We start from the raw sequence: 22,465 nt of genomic DNA, 5'->3' as shown, positions 1-22,465 counted from the left end.
ACTTGAATGCACAACAACAAAGCGATCTATCATTTCTATTTGGTTTCCAGTTGAGTCCTTGGCTTACAAACATCCTCTTCTGGCATCCTCACCAACCTCCAGTGAGGCTCAGAGGTCTCATCAGCATCAATCCGGGACTCACTGTAGCCTCTGGTGGCGCCTTGATCCCCATCTGCCAACAATGACTCAGCCAACACTAGTCGCTGGACTTCCCCACAAACGGAACTAGTCTAAAACACTGAAAGCAGTCACAGCTCACTTCCTGAGGACAGAGGCGGCTGAGCTGTGTGTGTCTGATTTCAGTTCTGATGAGCTCAGGAAGTAAAACTGCCAGATGTTTTTTGATGTTTTCTAGAAAATCTTTCAGACAAGTGTATTTTAGACTCTTTGAATACCTCGAAGAACAAAGATTTCAGTGCAAATTAGCTAATTTTGTCAAACATCTATAAGTGTATCTCAATTTGAATAAGTTTTGCAAATGTCATAGCACGTACTATCTTTAATAAAAACACAATCAAATATCGGATAATTACTTTAGATAGATTATCATAATGCTGCACAAGGCACCCGTTAGCGTCCGTATGAGACGCGCCGGGCTTTCAACTAACTCCAATGTAAACCCATCCACATAATTATTAGATGTCCTAGCAACAGACGTAGTATAACGTTTTGTTCCTAGCTTCACGTTACAAGTTTATTGTAAGCCAAACCATGATGTTTTCCCTAACCCTAACAATTTAATTTTGTTGCCACTGTTTTACAACCACGGTGCAAACCTGTTATCCATCTGCGGTGCTTAAAAGTTAACAAATTTGGAGATGCAATTTTCACCCCGCAGCAAAATGTCTTCTGGGGGTATTTCAACACTTGAAATTTCAAACCCAGAAGAATTCATCCAAGAAATGGTCAAATCAACCCAGAGTCAGACCAAGAAACCACATCTGAGTCTGGACCTGAACGAGGTCAATCCATCAGAATAAAGTCCATACTCCCACAACAATGAAACTGGCATATTCTTGTTGTCACACCACAATTAGTTGCCTTGTTAACAAAATAACAAAGAGAAAAGGACAAAACAATATACTTTCACAGACACATTTGGTTGTCTTTGTCCTTGATTGGTTGGCGAACAACAAGACATCAAGACAGCCAATAAGAGGTTCAGGTAATGCCCACCCGCACACATCGTGCTATTACAAGAAGTAAAGAGTCTAGGTGGTACAGTAGAGCAGGGTACGCTCCATTATCAGGCCTTGGGAGGCTTGTAAAACACAGGTATCTGGAGGATAGTCTTGGCCCTGCTCTCCTATGCCTCCTCTCCAGAAGCCCAATTTGCACTCTTCTAAGTGACACCTCAGCGCAGCAGCGGTGAGACCGAATTTATTCACAGCAACAAATGGCACAGAGCTAAACAAAGCAAAGGGAGGCGAGAGGAGAAGAAAAGTCACAGGCTACAAATTATATGAATAATACTCTGAATTACGCAGGATCGCCTCTTTTGCAATTGAGCTGCCTTCAGCAAAAAATACTACATAGGCTGTGAGACATTAAATATTTATTGGGCGTCGTCTGTAGGCTATATGGTCCGGAGAAAGCAGTTTTATTTTTTATTGCACTAATATATATTACCCACACAGGCTCATGGAAGTTGAGGAACTCGGCTCATTTTACAAGAAGGACTGAGGGTGAAAGAATTTGACAGCGGAAGAAAGAAAAGAGAGAGAGAGAGAGAAGTAGACGCTTGTTTTTCTTTTCCTATTGCTGTTTTTCCTCCATTATGTCCAGACACGACAGCTGAGGAGGTGTTCATTTTGTTCTTATCCTCCATGCATAAACATCAGAGCTGAAATGCCAGCGAGAGAGAGAGAGAGAGAAAAAAAACGGTTCCCCCGGGAACTTTAAAGCATCATAAATCTCCTGCCTCGATGGTGAAACAGTGAAATAATGAACATTTTATCAAACGCTGAGAGCTTTATATAAGTCATAAAACTGATTCTGTAGGAAAAAGCCTTCAAATGCAGAGAGTGTGTGTTTGCAGATATAATATGTTTGAAGTTTTTTTGTGGTATATGGAACTTTACTTCTTTACTACTTTCCCTGGAACATTAAATAACAGGTCCTGTAAGGGTCAAAAGTATGAGGACACCCAAACACTTGTTGAACATCTCATTCCAACACCACACAGACATTAATGTGCTGCTTTAATAGCCTCCACTCTTTCAGTGTCAAGCTCTCCACCAGATTTTGGAAGATATTTGCACAGCCACAAGAGCATTAGTGAGGTCCAACCATAGCGTTTAAGAAGTGGACGTAGTCACCGTTGCATCACCCATTGGTTTGTGGACTCAACACATTCTCACTCCCAACTCGTCAAATACCGCTGCTTGGTCAGTGCCTCCTCATTATCTGCAAATTTAGTTTCACACGGGACACGAAGAGCGGTCTCCTGGTTGAAAGTCTCTGCTCGCCCATAGCAGACTATCAATACTACGTCACATACTCCGACCGTCAAATATCACAGTGGGTGGGTTTACATTGGAGTTAGTTGAAGACCGGACAACGCCTGGTAGTGACCTGTCAATCACAAGCATACCCTGCTTTATGGTCTATTTGACTCTAAATAGGACCATAATTTACTAAATGAACATCATGCTGTACTGAAGAAGACTTGAAACTAGCGATTGAGACCATAAACTCATGTTTACAATATTTACGGAGGAAATAAATCAAGTGAGAAGTAGGCTTATTTTGTCATAGACTTCTATACAATCAGACTTCTTTTAGCAACCAGAGGAGTCGCCCCCTGGCTATTAGAAAGAATGCAAGTTTAAGGCACTTCAGCATTGGCTTCACTTTTTGCCGTTCAAGTTCATCCCGAAGTAGTTTGATGGGGTTGAGGTCGGGGATCTGTGCAGGACAAATCTAGGATACGCCAATTTCCGAATAGCATGCTCATTAACTTGGCTGTTGCAGCAACTTTTAAAACACACATATAGGTTTCATTTTTTTCCTCAAATGTACAAACTTTCAAGGATGTTCCCTGACTTTCAGTACACACCTTCGAGCAGGACTACAGGCGGGGAGAGGGAGAGTAACTTTCTGTGTTCCTCCTGCTGCTGCTGTTTTATTCAATGTCTTTCCTCTATTACACCCAGACACGATGACGGAGGAGGAGATAAACATGAAGGCTGTGAAACGCCGGGGGGGAAATGCTCGAAAGCTGCGAAACATTAAAGTGCCGTCCGTCTCCTGACTCAACAATGAAACACTATTGAAACAAGACTTGTTTTTACTCCTCTTCTCTTCCTTGTGTCTACCTCCTCTGAAGCCAACACCTGAAAAAAGCACCTGTCTGCATTCTTGTTTGTTTCTGCCTTCATTCCCATGCAGATGCTGTAGCCCTTCCACTGCGCCACATCCCTCTTCCTTTACACAGACAGCTCTCATTATTCTCCCACATATAAAAGAGCATACCTGGCTTCTCCTATAGAACAGCAAACCCTTTTTTTGGCTTTAAGAGAGGAGGTAAACAGTGCGGTTGATCAGCGGCGGGGGAAAAAAACACTTCCTGTCACATTTTAATTGGAGTGGTGAGATGAGGAATAGCGGTTCCTCCCGCCGTCATATTCAACCATCCATCATCGCCTCTTCATGGAGTGAACTTTAGGGAAAAACTTCATTTTCCTCCCCAGCGAGGGAGGAGAAATGCCATTATGATATGTTTTACTCCTCCTCCTCCACTTCCTTCATCTCTCCTTCACACTTTCCATAAATCTATTTCTTTCTCCTTTATTTCCCTGTCTCATTGTCACTCTGCATTTTGCTTCCTCTCTCATTCGTTTTTCTCTCTTTCAGCCACAGGGGGTTCAAGTTTCATTATGAGAAGAAATGTATTCAAAGTGGGAGGCAGGAGAGGATGGAGAGGTGGATGGATGCATGGCAGCCTGGTCAGGAATCACCTGAGGCTGTGTGTGTGTACGTGTTTGTGTTTTCTATGCATATTTACTCAAAATTGACATTCATGCCTGCGAGCACTTTCGGTTTTCTCCGTGTGACGGTATGTGTGCCCTGTATGTTTGCAGTGAGAATGTCTGTGTGTGTTCGCCTGTCAGCATGTGATTGCATGTGTGCATTTCCTCTCTCCCATATCCCCTCTGTTTATACATGTTATCCTGACACACACACACAGTCTCATCTAGCCATCTATCCATGTAAATCCACAGCAATAAATTATAATGTCCAGCTAAATTGTGGGGGAAAATTGTACAAAATATATCAGAGGACATGTAGAATTGTCTACTTGAATGTTTTATTGAATTAAAGTGTTATTCATGAAATAACTGTAGATATGTAACATGGAAATTTAAGGGAAAATGTCAGGGATTCTATGTTTTAAGTAATTAATTGATTGATTTCCATGCACCACATTGGTTGATTATATGATTGGATGAAGATCCACAGCACACTCTGGTCTGCCGGCTGCAAAATGTGGATAACTATATTATTCAGTGCCTTTTTATTGGACATCAACCTCGCATTTACGCACGTATTGTCGAGAAAAAAAAAAAGACTTGAAGCGTAAATAAAGGCTTCGGTTCAGGTTGCCGTTACTGAGACGGAGACGTGCAGACAGCTGCTGACCAGAATAAACTGAGACTATCTGTAGAGTAAAAAAAACATTTCTGTCACCCTCCAGTCTGGCCACACACGGGGTGGACGGGAATGATTGAAACGTCTTCTTTTTACCATGTCGCAATAGATGGGCATTTGCGGGGATACAGTGATTAACGACCTTAAAAAGAAAGTGGGACAGGGCAGTAAAGTGTGTGTGTGTGTGGGTGGGGGGCAACGGCCCCTTGGCACCCCTACTTTCGGCGTCCATTCACACTAAAGAAAACATAGTTATAATAATTATAAGCCGATTCCATTTCTGGTCTTTAAGCTTCATCAATCACAGCATATCCACAAATATAACCGGTCACTGCCCTCAAGATAAACATACTGCCTTCCTCTAACACATGATAGTGAACTAAGCCCCGCAGTGAATCAGTAAGCAGCGTTCCTGGGCCTTTCCAGGGCTTTCCAGGCCATGGGTTTGACTGACGGGCGGACATGACAGGCTGGCAGCTGCGTGACTGCAGAGGGACAGAAATCAATAGCAGGTCTACGGCTGCAACACAGAGACGGAGACGAGGCGACCGCGGCTTTATTCCACTGGATTACTGAGAGGTAGTGATGCTGCAAAGTGTGTGTGTTGGAACGTGTGTGCGTGTGTGTGTGTGTGTGTGTGTGTGTGAAAGATAGAAAATATGTGCGAACATGAGCCAATGTGTTCGCTTGATCCTTCCTGTTTACTGTTTGCACGTTTGTTTGCCTGACCGTGTGTTTGTGCAGATGGACTGTTTGTCGTCCATGTGTGTGTGTGTGTGTGAGATGGTCATCTGCTCAATAAATCAGTGTGTGATTCAACAGCGTGTCGTGATGCTGTGCTGTTAGCTCGATGCTTTTAATCATCTTGAGAGGAAGGTAGATAGTCATGTGAGATTAGTGGCGTCCGCCCCCTAACCTTATCCCTCAAACACTCGCATGCACTCCTTCTCTCAACCTCACCGACAAAACAGGTCAACTCGATATTATCCCTTCATACCCCCCTTCCCATTTGGAAATGAAAATGAAAGGTATAATCATTTAAATACTGTTTCGCTATTATAGCGGTATCAGAAAACACCTATTGCATCTTTTCATTTCATTTAGACTGCGTTGTGTCGACTCTGCATGGGATCCGAGGGTGGATAGATCTTCACGTTGAACTGCATCTTTATGTTAAAACAAAATGGTCATTTAGGATTAAAAACATGTAATACAGCACACTTACTGTAATTAGAGACTCTGATTTGCTCTTTTACTTTAAAAATGACATAAAGAATGAGACGATGATGAATCCACAGAGGGATTTTTTCTTTAACAAACACAGTATTTACACTTAGCTTACATGAATTTCTTTAATTAAAATCCCTCCATTCATACATTATTCAAAGCCGTCTCTTCACTATTTGATTTTAAGATTTTTATAAGACACTAAACAATAATTAACCCGTTTAGTTTCTTTTCGATCAATATAGGAAACTATACAAAGCTCTAAAGCCATATGTCCTGTGTGTCAGTATTTTACTGTATTATCAGATCTGTGTAAGTCAAGCAAGGGATAATGTACAGCGAGCCGGTCATTGTTGTGAAATAAACAGGGCAATGGACCCCAACGCGGTTTACTTCACAACAATGACCCGCTAGCTATACATTATCCCACTTATTACATGGCTAGTTACTTAAGAAATTAAGAATTTGACACAAAAAAGGTCCGCCACAGTCCGAGATCATTACTCCGCTCATAGCAACAGACTGTTATACATAGCAACGGTATAACACTGTGATTGACCAATCAGAATCAAGTATTCAACAAAGCCTTGTAATAGGTGTCTTTGATAGATGAGTTATTTTTTAAATGCTTTTTAAAAATACATTATTTTCTCTTACTGAGTCAACTAGAATTTCTGGAACTGCCCTCCCGGGAAACAACTGAATTTGTCAAATGTTATAAAGTTATTTTTGTGTTAAAAAGGGCTTTAATTATGCTTTATGACTCTTTTAATTTGAGAAGAGCCTATGGTAACAAATATTTACTACACATAAAATGAGCTATGTGTACCTTTAAAAGTAGAAAGAAGCAGTGTCCAAATTACAGAAGCAAGAAGAAGCATTTCTAAAGCTGCAATGAATCATATAAGAAAAAAACCTCAAAATCAATTAAAATCGAATACCTCATTGGTTATTTTAAATGTGTGTGTGCAGCTCTGCCCTGATCAATGTCTTACTTTATCTTCCGTCAATAACATGCATCACAGGATTGATCTGGACATATGCAGCATGTTTAAATGTATCATGGCTCAGACTGGTCTCATATACTGTTCATAGCTAGACTTACGAAAAGTAATGCACTGCACTTTGTATACATCCCACGAAATAAATGTGTTTATAATAAACGTAATCATGAACCAGGAAATATAAATAGTGGTGGACGCCACGTAGGGAAGAGGTCAGGGTGGATGGGTGGGTCAAAAAATACCGGACTTTCTCCCAGGAGACCACTGTTTGTGTCCCGTGTGAAACCAGAAGTCAACTTCGATTCATTTGTCACATAACTGACGTAGTTAAGTAACACCACTTCCAGAGTTATTTTGAGCCAAACGACGATCTTTTCCTAAACCTAACTAAGTAGTTTTGTAGCCTAAACCTAAGGAAGTTGTTTCCTGTAAAAACAGAAGTTTGTTAGTAACGAGCGGACTTTGAAACGTGTTGCTGGACATTCGTAACAAACGTACGAAAAAAGAGGAATTACTTTTTTGTAAGATATCATATTGTAGGAGAATCCATTGCATGGCTCATGGGCTGCTTTTATGTGTTGTTTTGTACGCTATGTGTGTGTGTGGATTTGGTGTCAGATCTGCAGTTTTCAATGATCAGTCCTTGTGTTGGCAGCAGCCTCTCTCTCATCATCTGCTGTGCAGTATTCCCTCTGTCTATCAGGATGCAGTGAAGACTTTTCTGTCATTCACACACATCTATGGGTAACAGGTTTCTCCTTTATGTCAGCTACAACAATGGATTGGGGCTTACATCCCGTATCCTACCAACCGTCAACACTGGTTTCTTTTAAGCACAAAAACAATAACCTTAACAATTCCGTTTTTTCTTGTCTAAACGCAACCACACTATAACTATAGAGGTGAAAGATCAGACAACATTCATACCAGACATTTCTGGAAAGGACTCGTTTTGTCGTGTTGGTCTGAGGATTTGTTGTGATTTCTTTAGTCGAGGGAAGCCCCGCAATCACACCCAAGAGCTCCCTTTCCACAGCGCTTTGCGGTCATATTATACTCTTTAAAATAGGTCACTTGGATGGGTATTATGTGTAGGGGGGATATTCTGCTTTACATTCACCAAAACCACACTCCAGCCTGCAGTAATCATTTTGCAGTGTTAGCTTTCTGCACCACTGTGCAATCACATTATAAAGGTGTTCTCCATGAGACAGGCCACTTGGATAAGCATAAATCTACATAACAGCAGAATTTTTTTTTTTGCTCTCAATAAAAAAAAGTAAAATAACCGCAATATGCTCCAAACCTGCAGTCGTCACATTAAAGTGTCACCTCTCTAAAGCACTATGCAATCATATTACAAAGCCGTCCTCCATGAAACGGGGCACTCGGATAAGCATAAATCTACAGAGACAGATTGAATCCTCGGGCCTCTTGCACCGCACCGAGGGGGAAGGAGGGCCCAGAATCTGTTAGCAGACAAATATCCCTTGGCCTAACATTAATCTGCATAAAGCGCCGGTGCGAGGAGGTGAGTTGTGTGTAATATGTGCCGAACATACCGCAAAAGAAAGGAGCCGAGCAGAGCCTCTAATCAGGAAGAACGGCTGCTGCCGACGGCGGCCGTGGCGGCACTTCGGGCCCTGACCTGCTGACTGGATTCTGCTGAACACGCTGGAAGAGAAATCTCCTCTCCTCCCTCTCCTCCCTCTCCTCCCTCTCCCTCCCCCCCTCGCTGTGTGTCCTCCTTCCTATCTGTTCTCTCCTCCTGTCTCCCCGTCCTCCTCCTACTCGATGATGGCTCTCTCTCCACGTCGAGTATATATGTGCTCTGCTTCAGGTCTGTTTGACTCATTCATTCATCCTTTCCTCTGCTGCCGTTCTCTTTGTTTCGTCTTATTGTTTTCCCTTTTTTCACATTCCTTGTCCTTTCCTTTGCTCTCACTCATTCCCTTTCATTCACCTTTTCATTCCTTGTCTTATTTAAATTTAATTTTCTCTATCTTTCTCTTGATGTCCTCTCCTCGTCCTGTAATTGAGTTTATTATTTTTGTCCCTGTTCTTCCTTTCCCTACATAATTTAATGTTCTCTCATCTCTCTTTCTTCATTACCCTTTTCTTTGGTAGGTTGTCCTTTCCTCGCATTTGCCTTTCCCTTCTTTTGCTTACGTGGTCTCCCATCCCCCTTTTTTCTCGTCTTGCATGTTACATCTTCCCTCTCTTGCCTCTACATTAACCTAATCTTTTTTTTCCCTTCATGAATCCTCTGCTGTCATCCCCTCTTCTAAAATTGACATTTCCACCAAAGTTGTCTAAAGCCGAGCGGCTCTGCAAGATTAAAGAGATGAGCCTGCACGCTGTCAAAATTAGCGTTACCACTCGTGATGATAAAGAGCAAGATGTGCACATCAATAACCATTATTACAGGTAAAAGGTTCGATGGTCCCACTGAGGATACTCAAGACGAATCAAGTAAAAGCACAGAAGGCAAATAAAATACTTGTTTATTGCTTGCTGTGCAAAGTGGGAACCCCGATCAGAAGAAATCAATGAGCTTTAACCTCCAACATGTCAAATCCTTTCTGATAAGTTAGTTGTCAATAGAGTACTTTCAGGTCATTTAGCGCTCCATCTGGCGGTCGTTTTGGAGGTCAAATTCTGTTTGTTACTGACAGAGAGCGTATCATTTCATCAGTGCTGGTTGATGTTTTTGTGTTTAGACAATGTTAGATTCTTACTTAAAGTTACTGTGAGGAATTTTTAACTGGTTATGAAACAGTCTAAGTGTAAAACTGATGCCTCTATATGACCTAAATAGGTAAACAAGACCATCATCAGCGAAAATATCGGCTATTTCTATATAGTTATTCTTAATGCTTCACCATCGGGTCGGATTCTGTTAAAAAATCAAATGAAATCGTGCAGGTTCACCAGAAACTCCTTCAGGTCAGACTCCAGCTGGGCCTCCAGTTGCGACCAGCCCGCTGCAGACAAACCCAGATCCGGTTTCGCTGGCGCTGTCGACCTTCAGTCGGGGCTCCAGCAGTCCCTGCAGGGAGCCAACACTGACACGACGCTGCTGGAGGCCGCAATATGACCTGGGCCACGAGAGAACCAGAACCAGGACCGAGCGGGGCAGACTGTCAGACCCTGCTGCAGTAACATAAGGAGTTTTCTAAAGGGATTCTGGAGCTCAGAAAAACTACCGCTTTAGTCCACAGGGACCGCCAAAATGAACTCAAAATTAAAGTTCCTGATATACCTTTAAGTATTCTTTTTGTCATACAGTTTATGATTAGTATACTCACTAAAGTATGTTAGCATGTAAAACAAGCCCTAGTATTTTAATATTAGTATCATTTGTTTCTCTCTTCGCTAAATTAGCCTCCCGTATTGATGGCTATAGCTAACAGTTTTCTTCAGGTTAGCTGAGCTGATTCGTATCAGGCTCCAAATCTGGGAGATTTCAAGAGAATACAATTTTAAAAGATAATTTATCAACCCTTTCTTTGTTCTCTGTTTTAAGCCCTTAAGACTACAACTACAACAACAATAAATACAGAATGTGTAGAAATGATTCCAGACTGAAATGTCTTTCCGTAGTTTTTGGCTTATCCAACACATCAACTAAGGTTATTTTATCTGCATAGTATTGTCGTGCATGTTATTACAACCAGTAAACCAAGGCATATGACTATGACAAATTGTATAAGTAATTAAAAATATTTGTATTTTTGCTGCCATTCCCTGATAAGGCCTCAAGTCACCACTACAAATATTGTATTATGAGATGATGATTGACATTCCCTTCCTCTCTGACACATCTCTGAACTTCCTAAACTAATTCTCCTCCTGCTATTTGAACATTAAAATGAGAAATTATTTCCTATTAACTCTGCATTTTTTTTTTTCCCCCTCTGCCAAAGCCAGTGGGTAAGTTATGCATGGCAGCAGCCCGGAGGCAGACGGGCTGCTGCCTGCTAATATAAAACGCTGTCTCCTGTGAAGCTGACAGTATTGGCCAGTAGAATAAGCTCAGGAGGTAATTGGGATCTTTAGTCTGCGAACCAACGGAGTCTCTCTCAATAGCATTAGTCACCCAGAGTAATCAGACACAAAGGGATCATATCTGCAGTGCTGCGGATAAAGACGCTGCTGAAGTTGAATTTTTTGTTTTAATCTTCTTAAGACCGGGGCGGCACCGAGTCCACTTTTTGAGCGTTGGGACCTCCAGTGTTTCCTCGGCATTGTTGCTTTAGAATTACTAAAGAATATTGTGTTGCCGGGGAACATAGAGATTATCTTCCTTAAACTGTGTCTGGCAGCATCGCCCACAAAGACTGCCCAGTGCATCACCTCTGCTGTTTGCTCCATCACCAGCACTAATTGTCTGGAAAGTCCTGCAGCACTAATTGCAGGATGGAGCACAATGTGTATGAAGTGTGTATGGAAGTAGGGCGGGGGGGTCTACCACAGTTTCCTCTCTGTGCATGTAAACCAGGGCCACATTCACATTAGTGACGACTGACAGGAGCCACTGTGTAAAGGGCTCGCTGTGCTATACGAGCGTTAGCATGTTAAGCTAACAAGAGCAAATGGGCCGAAAGAGATTCTTCAACACGGATCAACACAGAACAAATGGAGACAAGTATGACACAGATATTCTCTACTGTACTGTATATTATACTCTACTATACTGAATAGAAATTATGTATTCATTACTACACTGTATTACATTCTACTGCACTGTAAGGTAGTGTAATGTGCTATATTATACTAGGCTCTATTGCATATAATACTATTGTATTCATCACCACACTGCACTATACTGTATTGTATTATACTGCACTTAATTGTAGTGTTTACTATACTATACTACGCTATACTATGCTATGCTATATTTCACTGTATTATTCTATACTTTACTGTACTATACTATACTACCAAAATACACTATACTGCTGTAGTACACTGTTTTCTAATGCACTGTATAGGTTTATTTATTACCACACTTTACTATACTGCATTTTATTTTACTGCACTTTACTATAGTGTAAAGTACTCTATTATACTACTACTACACTATACTATGCTGTACCATGCTGTACTATATTACACTATCCTATACTATAGTATACTATACTGCGCTACCACAATACATGATTCTGCTGCACTGCACTTTATAGTATCCTCCTGTAGTATTCCATCCTATACTATATAAATACACTACATACTGTGTACTTCTATACTATGCTATACTATACTTCAGTGCTACTCTTTACATATTATACTGTACTGTTTCGTACTATACTACTCAACTCTATACTACGCTATACTATGCATAGAGTTCCTGATCATACTATACTGCAGTAAACTACAATACTACTACTATACTATACTATCCTACTGCAGTATTATATCCTATACTATATTAATACACAATGTACTGTGTACTTCTATGCTATACTATACTTCAGTGCTACTCTTTACATATTATACTGCACTGTTTCATACTATAATACTACGCTATACTATGCATAGAGTTCTTTATCATACTTTGCTGCAGTAATCTACACTACTACTACTACTAATACTATACTATCCTACAACACACTCTACTATAACATAAGATGAATCACAACTTATGAAAGCAGTCCCTCCTGTGTGTGAGCAGCTCAGAAGATGCTCGCAGAGTTTTGGACAGTTGCCAGAAAGATGTTGAGTGTGAAACGTCTGTGGGGGTTTCTGCTCGTCTCTCTCTGCAGAACACTACGAGGACCCAAAATGCAATTTTGGGTGAAACAGTTGAACCGAGCAAAAGGTTGTGCTGAGTCAGGATCTGTGGTAATATTAGCTCCCCAGCTGTCGGGTACAGTAGCTGATAGGTGACACAAAGGGATACAATACAACAACACTATAGACATGTTACTACACACTACAGTTACAGTTGTCCAGTATGTTGCGATAGTAAAAATCAACTATGTAGCTCTATATTTGCTTCTGCTATGAAATGAAAGCATATGCTGTATAACAGCTTGTGTAACTAGACACTGTCCTTCTGGTCATCAAGCAGATGTCTTTTTTCACTATCAGTGCACCATTATCTGGCACCCAGTAGGGATTTTGTTCAACTTGACATTGGAGGGAGTTGTCTCGTGCTATAGCTACTATACTATGCACAGGAGTTGCCAAGTGCCATATATGCATGACTTACACATCAGCCATAGTAAAGTAAAAAAAGAAAAACAAGTTTTCTGACCAGCAGAATGATGCACGGTGAGGTTACACACAAGCCGAGTTAAAAAAGAGCTGTGTGTCTAGGTGCTTTCATAAGGGAGACACTACTTTCACAGAAAAGGCCGTGTTTTGCCAGAGATAACTGACAGTTTTATGGAAACAGGCCTGGGATCAACAGCTTAATATTGGCTGTTTTGGAGGAATTATCATGCTGAGCATTTATTTTTCAACATGTTTTGCCACTAATGAGAAAAAATGTCTGCGTCAACATAATGAATTAAGAAATATTTGCTGATGTTTGAAAAATACTGGAATTCTTTTTGCTTAATTGCTCCTGTCACCAGATGTTCTACAGTGTTTTCTAGACAATACAATTTGGAACAATACATGGCCACCTCTACAATCCTGAAACCAAGAAGACATTTCTTCTCAACATTTGGAAAGTGCCTCATCATCGTATGAGTTGACAGACACAAAACCTTGGTGAGGGAAGAAAAGAAGAAGAAAAAAAGGGAAAAAAACAGAAAAAGTAAAGTACCTTTCTTGTGAGTAGCTTCATTTTTGGAGCCTTTGGGGTCTAATAAAAAAAAGATCAGAATTAAACACAGCATATTCTATCAACACGTTACCAACTATATACGTTGTTTGTCCTCGTTAAGGAAAACAACCGCTTTGTCTATCAAGGAGCGAACAAGACAGCAAGGCTCGATTATCTAAGGTGTCGCACTGCTGCCAACACTCAGCGGGGGTGAGTGTGTGGCAGTGGGGGAGACTTAGGAGGGGCAGGGAGGAGGGGGGGAGGCAACATACTGTGAAGGCAATAGCAGGAAGGAGGGATGCACGAGTCTGTAGAAGAACAATCTACTGCCATACTGCAGCGGGCAGGAGAGGAGAGGCGATGCACTGAGATGATGAGCAGGAGGGTTGCAATGCAGTTCTGTCAAGAGGAGCTTAAGTCAGACTAGCAAAATGCACTAAAGGAGAAGCAAGAGGCCAGAGAGAAAGAGGAGGAAGAGGAGGAAGAGGAGGGCGGGGAGAATGCAAAGACCACATGTCAAACTGGCTTTGTTTTGATCTTTGCCTCATTTGGCCTTTGAGGAAATTACACTTTCTTTTTCTTCTCTTTTGGGCAACACGTTGGTGGTGAGTTGCATATTTCTGGAATGACTCCCAAATGAAATGAACCGGTCTCGTAACAGAGTTCTCCAAATGGATTCTTTTTTCCCACCTCGCAATAATTTGACCGCAGCCATACAGAAATGGAGCTGTAACCCCATAGGAACGGATAGATGATCTCCAAATCTGAAATGAAATTATAGCCTATTTCTTTCTTCAAATGGGCGCCATTAATTTGAAGTCATTTGGCAGAAATGGAGCCCATTGGAATGACAAAAGGTTCTACTTCAACCCCCCAAAAATGTAAATCTTCAACCACTTCCAAATGGGCCACATAATATCAGTCATACCACAGAAAGGGAACTTTTAGTCTCCACAGAGGGCTGATTTATAATGGAGAAATGCCGACCTGCTAATGTCAAGGAATTGGAAGTTAAGGCCGAGCGATTCATTGCCTCACAGTGACAAGGCATTTCAACCGTTCACTCCAGGAACGTTGCTACAAAAGACTGATGCATCATTGAAGAGCAGTGGTTTATCGGATTCGTCTAGAAAGTTCAAGCAAGAACAGAAAGCAAAAGTATGAAAGTTTGAGTACTGTTCACGTGTCTCAACGATTGTGAATTAATAGTCCTTTCTAGAATCCAGAAATATCCTCATGTACTGTAAAGGTCAACCAGTGTACGACTCATTCTGACCTTCAAACATTTAATGGTTGTTGAGCAAATAATGATCACATCAAGTTAGAAATGTCACCACGCAGTGTTTGATTTTAATCAAAATGAACAGCTTCATTCTCCTCCTGTTACTCTGAACTCCGAAGTGAGGCCAAATAGGTGTCCTGCCACCGTATACAGAAGAGTTTTTGTTCCTTTCATAGCTCAGAGTTGTTGATTGATGTCTTAGTTTGCCTCCGAACCGCATTGAACTGAGTAAACCGGGCCTGGCCTGCTTTGCTGTACTTGACAACTGCCATTGTGAGGGATTGCGACTACGCCGAGTAGAAGTCTGGGAGCGATATTGTAATCTGTCATTGTCAGCCCGAAAAAAAGGGAAATGGCTGCTAAGATAGATGGAAAGTATTCGTCGTGACCATGAACTGTTGTAGACAGGTGACTTAAACTCTATAATCTGCCTGAATCCATGAAAGGCAATTTTTCCTCCCTCTTCTGCGCACGGCAATCTCTCTGTGTCAGGGCTAAGCCCGGGCTTAGCCCCGCGGCCAGGCAGCCTGTCGAACATCTGAGCACCTGATTCTGGCATTAAAACCACAGCAGCTTTGGTTTTGGGCTTTGCTTTGCTGGCAGCGGGGATCTCATAACACGAGCTAATTACTAACGCTGTGCATAATCAATTCTCCTGGCTTTGCAGGAGAGGTGTAAAAACAAAAAAAAAAGCCTTGCTTTTGTGTTGGAAAACAGAGGTATTTTTGTTAAATGAGTACAGGGATTTTCCCCTAAATGTTTTTCCCTGTCTTCAGTGTTCTCCCAGGTTGCCTGCATCAGCGGACGATTAGACACGTCTGCCATGTAGAGCCTGGAAACAGCAGCTTACCGCCTTCGTGATTGTGTCACAGCGGTAAAAAATTATGCGTCAACCTCTCCATCAGGCCTTTTAGAGTGATACGGTGGGCTTTAACCTTTTTTTCCTCAAGCTGGTAATTAGAGATGTGATGGGATTCCACAGGAGGACTGAATGGCCTTTTATAAAGCACTATTTCCCTCCTTATAAACTTATTAGCCATGGACCAGCGGACTGCAGAGGGAGGAAGATAGAGTAACTGTTCTCGCTGATCGAGTTAAAGAGATTCCAAGTTTTCACTATCTTTAGATCAAGAAGAAACAATAGCGGTGGGAGGTATTTATAGCAAACCGTATGACCGAATAGACTTCATCCATTTTGACAACACGGCTCATTTGACAGCGCTCTAATTATCTGATCATTTCTCTTTTAGCTCTGGATAATATACGGCTCTCGACTGCTACTTTTGGCTGCACAATCAGTGCAAACATCCTCGCTTCTTTTCCATTTGCCGGCTCCTCTCCCCCTCCCTCCTCTAAGTCTCTCTCTCTTCAGTCCGTCTTGAGTGCCCTCCTACGTTTGGCTGCCTTTTACCATTACCCTCTTCAATATTCCTCTCTTCGCTGCCCTTGCCGTTCCACCTCCTCCCGCTAGACGTTGAGGCGTGATCAATATTTTTGTCATAACTCAGGAGAGAGTCACCTCTGCGACGACATTAAAATTCCTCGCTCTGTGCAATATAGTCCCCATCCAAATTTCCTGGCTTGGAAAAGGATAGGGCCATTACCTAGAATACTAAAAGAGCCACGAGACCTTCCTCTGGGCAAGGATGTCCCTTCACTCCGGCACATTTCTGTGTTTGCATCCTTGTTGAAAGTAGTTCTCAGAAAAGTAGAAATAAGAGGAGGAGGAATGGGAGTAGATATTACAGTTTGCTTCTCAGAGCTGCTTATTCATGTGTGCTGCAAGTGTTATACATAACTGAGCAATACTGAAGTCCGCTGGGAACTGAGTTAGCATCAATATGCCGGCGCTAAACTAGTGGAAACATATTCTGTGTTTGCAGCGTGAGATCCTGGATTGCACTTTTGCCATCTGCAGTTCTTTCCAATCTCCTGTCGTAAGCAAATCCCTCCAAGTCGGTTAGCCATTTGCAAAGCTACCTTCACCTCTCCCTCTTTCTCCCCGCCCCTCCCTCCATGACCCATCCGTTCCTTTCCCCCGCAGCCATTCCTCCATCCCACGCTCATTACCTTATGCCCATTAATCCCATTAAGTAGCCATTAAACAAGTGCTGATAACACCAAATGAACGTCAAGCTCCGACAGCTAATAACTACAGTCCCACCTCGGCACGTTCAACCCTGGCGAAGGAGAAAAGGAGATGCAGAGAGGAACAGGGAGGGTGTCGTACAACACAAGGGCAGTAGCCTATAGAGCATATAGTGTAGCATTGTGTAGTAACAAGTACTCCGGCTGTGGAGAAAGAGAAACAGGAAAGAGAGGAGGAGAAAGGAGGAAGCCAAACATGTAAATATACTGCCGTACGTCGTATATTTACTCTCGTCCACTTGTTCAGATGCCACGTCATTCAGCTCAGAAGCAAAGAGACACAGTGGTGGATTCTCAACAGTTTTTTTTACACTGATCATCACTGGGATTTAAGAGCAGAGAGAAGGAGGGAGCTTTGCCAAACCAACCGTGGGAGCAGCATGAAATAAAAAGGATTGTATCCGAAGAAGCAAACCCCGTGCTAAGGCAGCCGCAGTGGCTGTTCAAGAGAGCTGGAGATGAAAAACCTGCTGAAGTAGACCCACACAACCCCTGATGCACACTGAATTTAAGGTTGCCTACGCGTTCAGGGTCTTTTCAGGCACTGATTCCCGTCCCGAGGCGGCGGAGGGGGGGTTTGAGTAGCGGCGGCGAATAGATAGCCGGCTCACTAGCAGCCCATTCTGGTTGAGCTTAAAACCAGAAGCTCGCTCACGGTCGTCGTCCTCGTTGCCGCTCAGCTTGAGTGATGAGGAAGGACAAGGTTATGGCGGAGAGGGGAGTCGCAGCTGTAGTATGTGCCATTCATCAAGTGTGCACACACACACTCAGACACAAGAGGAATCACACTCAAACAGACACTCACAAACACACCTTTCCCTCTCTCCGGTTCTCTCTGTTATGTCCCTACCTCGCTCACACACACTCATTTATCCGCGCAACGCCATGTGGCCATTCATTAGCACGGCTGGTAGATTAGAAAAGGCCCGGTGTTGACGTTCTACTACGTCTCCCTGTCCTCACTGATGAGGAACTTTACAGCTTCTTCCTGCTGTGAGCTCAACTTCTGTCTGCCCAGCTGGCCAACCGGGTCAAAGGAGTCCAATTTGTTTCACGAATCAGTGGGGTCGGTAAACACGGCTCGAATACTGAGGAGGCCCGAGGAGTGGAGGGGGGAGTAAGGAGAAAAAAATGCACGGCCCGATCACTGTACTAATGACCTTGTCTTTCATCCATACAAGAGGAAAACGGATGTTTAAAGAAAAGACTAGACAATAAAAGCTGCTTAGGAAGGGATGAAGGAAGGATGGCAGGTTTAAAAGAAGAAATGTTCATGACTACATAGATTACATTTAAGGGAAGGATACAAATTCAAAATGATTGATTAAATGATGAATGAAGAAAGATTTATGGGAAAGTAAAGGAAGGTATAAAGCAGGTACAAACACTGAGAGAGAATGAAAGATTGATTACAAAACAAAGTTGACAGGAATAAAGAAGACAGGAAGAGAAGTAGGAGGGAAAGAAGAAAAGAGAATATGTGAGACGGACAAAAGAACAAAGAACAAAAAAAGAAGAAGTAAGGAGCAGGGAAGGGATCTAGAAAGGTAACAAAAACATGAATGAGTCAGTGGATGAAGGACGCATGAAAGGAGTCAAGGAAGGCAAGAAGAAATGGAGAGTAAAATATAAAAGAATGAGAAAGCAGGAAGAGAGAATGAAGGAACTCATGGATTATAAATGGCTTGTCCCGAATGTGTCAGGAGTGTTTGCTCTCTTCTCTCTCTGATGGAGGAACCTGCTAAATCAATCGGAAGCCTTTTTTTGCCCACACACTGGACCCCCGGTCATGATCAGTGTAATTTCCTCTCATGCTGGCACATTTGTAGCTTGCGGCAAATTTCATCTCTTCCCTCCCCTGTTTCCCTCCCTATACCCGCCCTCCATCCAAAATTAGAGGGGCTGGTGCTAATTTGATGAGGTGTGTGTAGGCGGAAGAGAAAAACTAGCTGCACTATCATGCTGCGATTTTGTGATCTAGCCCACAGGGCATTCCTTTTTGCTCCTTATTATAATCTGTTGTGATGGGAGGTAATGGTGGAGGTTCATAAAGGCAGTTTAGCATCACATGATTTTGCTTTGAAACTTCCAACTCGTCAAATACCGAGGCTTGGTCATTGGCCCTACGCTTCAGACTGTGATGCTCTAGGTATCCTTCTAGCATCAGTTTTTGACGTGTCAGGGACGACTTGTTAATATACGCTTGTTACATATATAGCATCTTTTCAAAATAAACTTCTGTTTTCACAGGAAGTTAGGGTTTGGTGGTCGTAGTCACCGCAACGTCACCCATTGGTTTGTGGACTGCTATTTTGAAGCCTTGAGTTTGGCATTTTGGCACGAGACACAAGAGGGTGGAGCTAAGTACAACCGAATGCTGAATAAGACATTTTTAGGTGACGAAAAAAGGTTATAATTAACTTTCATGAACTGAAAACACACTGTGAAAGGGTTAAAGATCTAAGACGAAAACACGGACAACAAAACGCTGTGGTAGCGACCTGTCAATCACGAGGTATGATAGGTACGATGGAACGATGATTTCGGGCAAACCATGTGACATTAAACTGTTTGCATGAACCTCTCCAATTGTTGCATTAAAGAAGGAATTCTATCATCCTGCAGTTCAGACACATGTTTGGGAATTTCAGTGTTCATAATATCCTGACACGGTATTGTCCAATACCCCAATATTTACTATGATCAGTGTTATTGACAAAATGTAGCCTATCACTATTCCTATTCTTATACCAAACAAGGTCTCTCAAACTAGGGTTCCAGGGCACCTATGGGGTCCTAAAAAGGTTTCTGTGTGGGTCGAAAAGACAAAATGAGGATTCATTTAATTTTTAATTTGATTTGATTATTAATTTTAAGGAATTCTAAACAATTCAACATTAAATTAAACCTTAAAATCTTGCCATGTTTATTTTTATGTTCCCTCAATCCAGTAATTGTTTTAATTATTATTATTAATATGAGTTGTCTAAAAAACATTTGAGAAATGTTGCACGAGTGCAGTCCTCCATTGTGCCTCCCACCCCCTCACTGACTCCCTCTCATGCCGTAAATGTGCAAGTACATTAATGTTGTTCCTTTCCCCCCAGAGTTTATTAAGGAGCATTGCTGTCAAGCTGTTTATTTCATGAGTGTGATGCCGGTAATGCAGTGGCGTAGTTAGTGGGTAGGGGACACACACACACACAAAAAAAGAAACTGCATGAATGAGCAAGTCGGAGAGCTCACGCTACGCCACTCTGTCGACCTGACAGCCATGACAGAGTCGGGAAAAATTCACATCGGGCGCTGTCTGCTAACAACGGCCCCTGACACAAATTAGCTTAGCAGATTACATAAAAGATGGGCTCATCCTCCTCAGCATGTACGTCTTCATCACAGATCACTTTGGTACACATTAACCCAAAAAGAGAAGTGAAAGAAAATATTGTACTTGTTTAAGAACATTGAATCAAATGATGTTTATACGTTTTTGTAACCGGGGGTTGAAATTTTGAAAGCTCACTGACGTCAGCTGGAGGATTGTTATTAGTATATGCATGTCTAACACAATGCCAGAGAGTACTTTCATCTGCATTAAACTTTTTTTATCACTTCACATTAGAGGAACGGAAAAAACATAAAAGCCATAAATTCCAATAACTGTCACGTCGGCCTGTTTAAATCCTGATTTGTAAAGGTCAACGCAGCACTAGATGCAGTGAATCACACTGGATTGTTGCCAACCAGAGTTGAGGAGGAATCAAATTAAAACAATAGAAATGGTCTCCAAAACTGACTCACGACGAGGCCTCACAATACACCCGAGCAAATTCTTGGCAGGTCAGGAAGGACGAGCAGTTTCAGCTGTTTTGCAGCCGCGGCAGGTTTAATAATACACACTTAGTCACGGTAAAACCCCTCCACCCCTCCCAACTCTATCTTGCACGAGCTGCGATATCCCACTTACAAAGATCACCATATAATGGGTTATGCCATTATGGGCTCAGCAAAAAAAAAGAAGAAAAAGCTCCATGGCAGCATTCATAAACATAAGCTGTGGTTCACTGCTGCACATTCTAGCAGTCTGATTCCCTGTGTGTTCAGTGTACAAAACATCAGGACACCTATTAATTCCACCTGTTAAATCTGCTGTAAAGATGAGAAAGAGTTGCAGACAGCCAATCGGTAACAAGATACACTACATCATCCCTCCAGGTTTTATCATTTCCAATAGTCGAGGTTCACAGGATATTTTCATCTGTGACTTCTAACCTTCACTGTTGGCTATTTTGGATTTGCCAAAATCAGACCAGCAGCTAATGAAATTACATTTGAGCACAAGCACAAGAAAAGGTGCATCGAGGATCATCTACACTAAATCAAATTAGCCAAACCAAAAGTCACAAGTCTAAAATCTGATATTCTTTGATGTTCTTTTGAGGAAACTTGCAGAGATTTAAACACAGGAAGGTGGAATATCAACGTGGGTACTGATATTTTGTACACTCAGAACACACAAATGACCTGCCGAACTAAATATACAGCGATAGAAATGACTCACATCCATTCTTAAAACTTAGATATGTCAGTATTTAACATGCAACAAGGCTCAAATGTAGCATGTTATGCCATTAATCAGTTATGTTGGAAAAACACAAGGTGGAACTCAGGCCGATTCCAGTTTTTGTTTCCGTGATGGTGCACTGAAATCTTTTTTTACTTGTTGTATTATTCATAACCTTTAATGAATATGGAGGGTTGCCCCAGTTTTGCTAATGTCACACAAATGTATTAACGTCCAGACTGTGTTCCTAATGCGGGCAAGTTTAATATAGAAACCTCTGACATGTGTCTTTATGGGGGCTTCCATTCAGGGAGAGGTCACTAAATATTATATTAGCATCATCGCCAGCATCTTCATCATCATCATTGTCATGAAATCATATTTAGCAGCAGACTTGTGGGAGAGAGACACATTACCTTGACCACCAAAAACAAGCACTCAGGATACTATGTAGCCATCTAGCACCATGTTAACTGGAGAATATCTCAAATATCTTAATGGGAATGCTGTTTGATTGGGCTACAAGTGCAGGGATAGGGTTTTGTAAAAACAAAAAAAAGGGAGCAAATGGGGTTTCGGGGACTGAAAACACCTGAAATAGCTTAATTCTATATTTAGCAAGTTGAGCAATTGGCAGAATTACCTTTGACGACCACTGTAAAGGGTAAATGAAAGAGATCGACAGATTGAGAACAACCAACAACATTGAGATGATTAAACAAATAGCAACAGAATTTTAGAGACATCTATATATAAACTTTTAATCTTCTTTTTTTTTATGAAACAATTGAATACAAACCTTCCTCGGCGACAAC

The 22,465-nt window shown here is 41.9% G+C and overlaps 1 protein-coding gene across 4 annotated transcripts in view; it reads right to left on the bottom strand.

Annotated features, from left to right (window-relative positions):
• The window catches only part of glra1 (glycine receptor, alpha 1), a 122,258-nt gene that overhangs the window by 70,370 nt on the left and 29,423 nt on the right, over positions 1-22,465 (bottom strand). For 2 of the 4 annotated variants that reach the window (XM_074649007.1, XM_074649008.1), the window contains exons 3-4: positions 22,294-22,305; positions 13,657-13,695 (exon numbers count right to left, since the gene is read on the bottom strand). The exons of the other annotated variants lie outside the window; for them this stretch is intronic. In XM_074649007.1, the coding sequence (XP_074505108.1) occupies positions 13,657-13,695; positions 22,294-22,305 (51 nt within the window). The remainder of the gene's footprint in view (positions 1-13,656; positions 13,696-22,293; positions 22,306-22,465) is intronic. 4 annotated transcript variants of the gene reach the window in all.

The sequence above is a fragment of the Sebastes fasciatus genome, chromosome 10 (genome assembly GCF_043250625.1).
Source record: "Sebastes fasciatus isolate fSebFas1 chromosome 10, fSebFas1.pri, whole genome shotgun sequence".
In the NCBI taxonomy this organism is placed as follows: Eukaryota; Metazoa; Chordata; class Actinopteri; order Perciformes; family Sebastidae; genus Sebastes; species Sebastes fasciatus.
The sequence above is the reverse complement of the archived record's forward strand: the minus strand, read 5'-3'. Positions and strand labels throughout refer to the sequence as shown.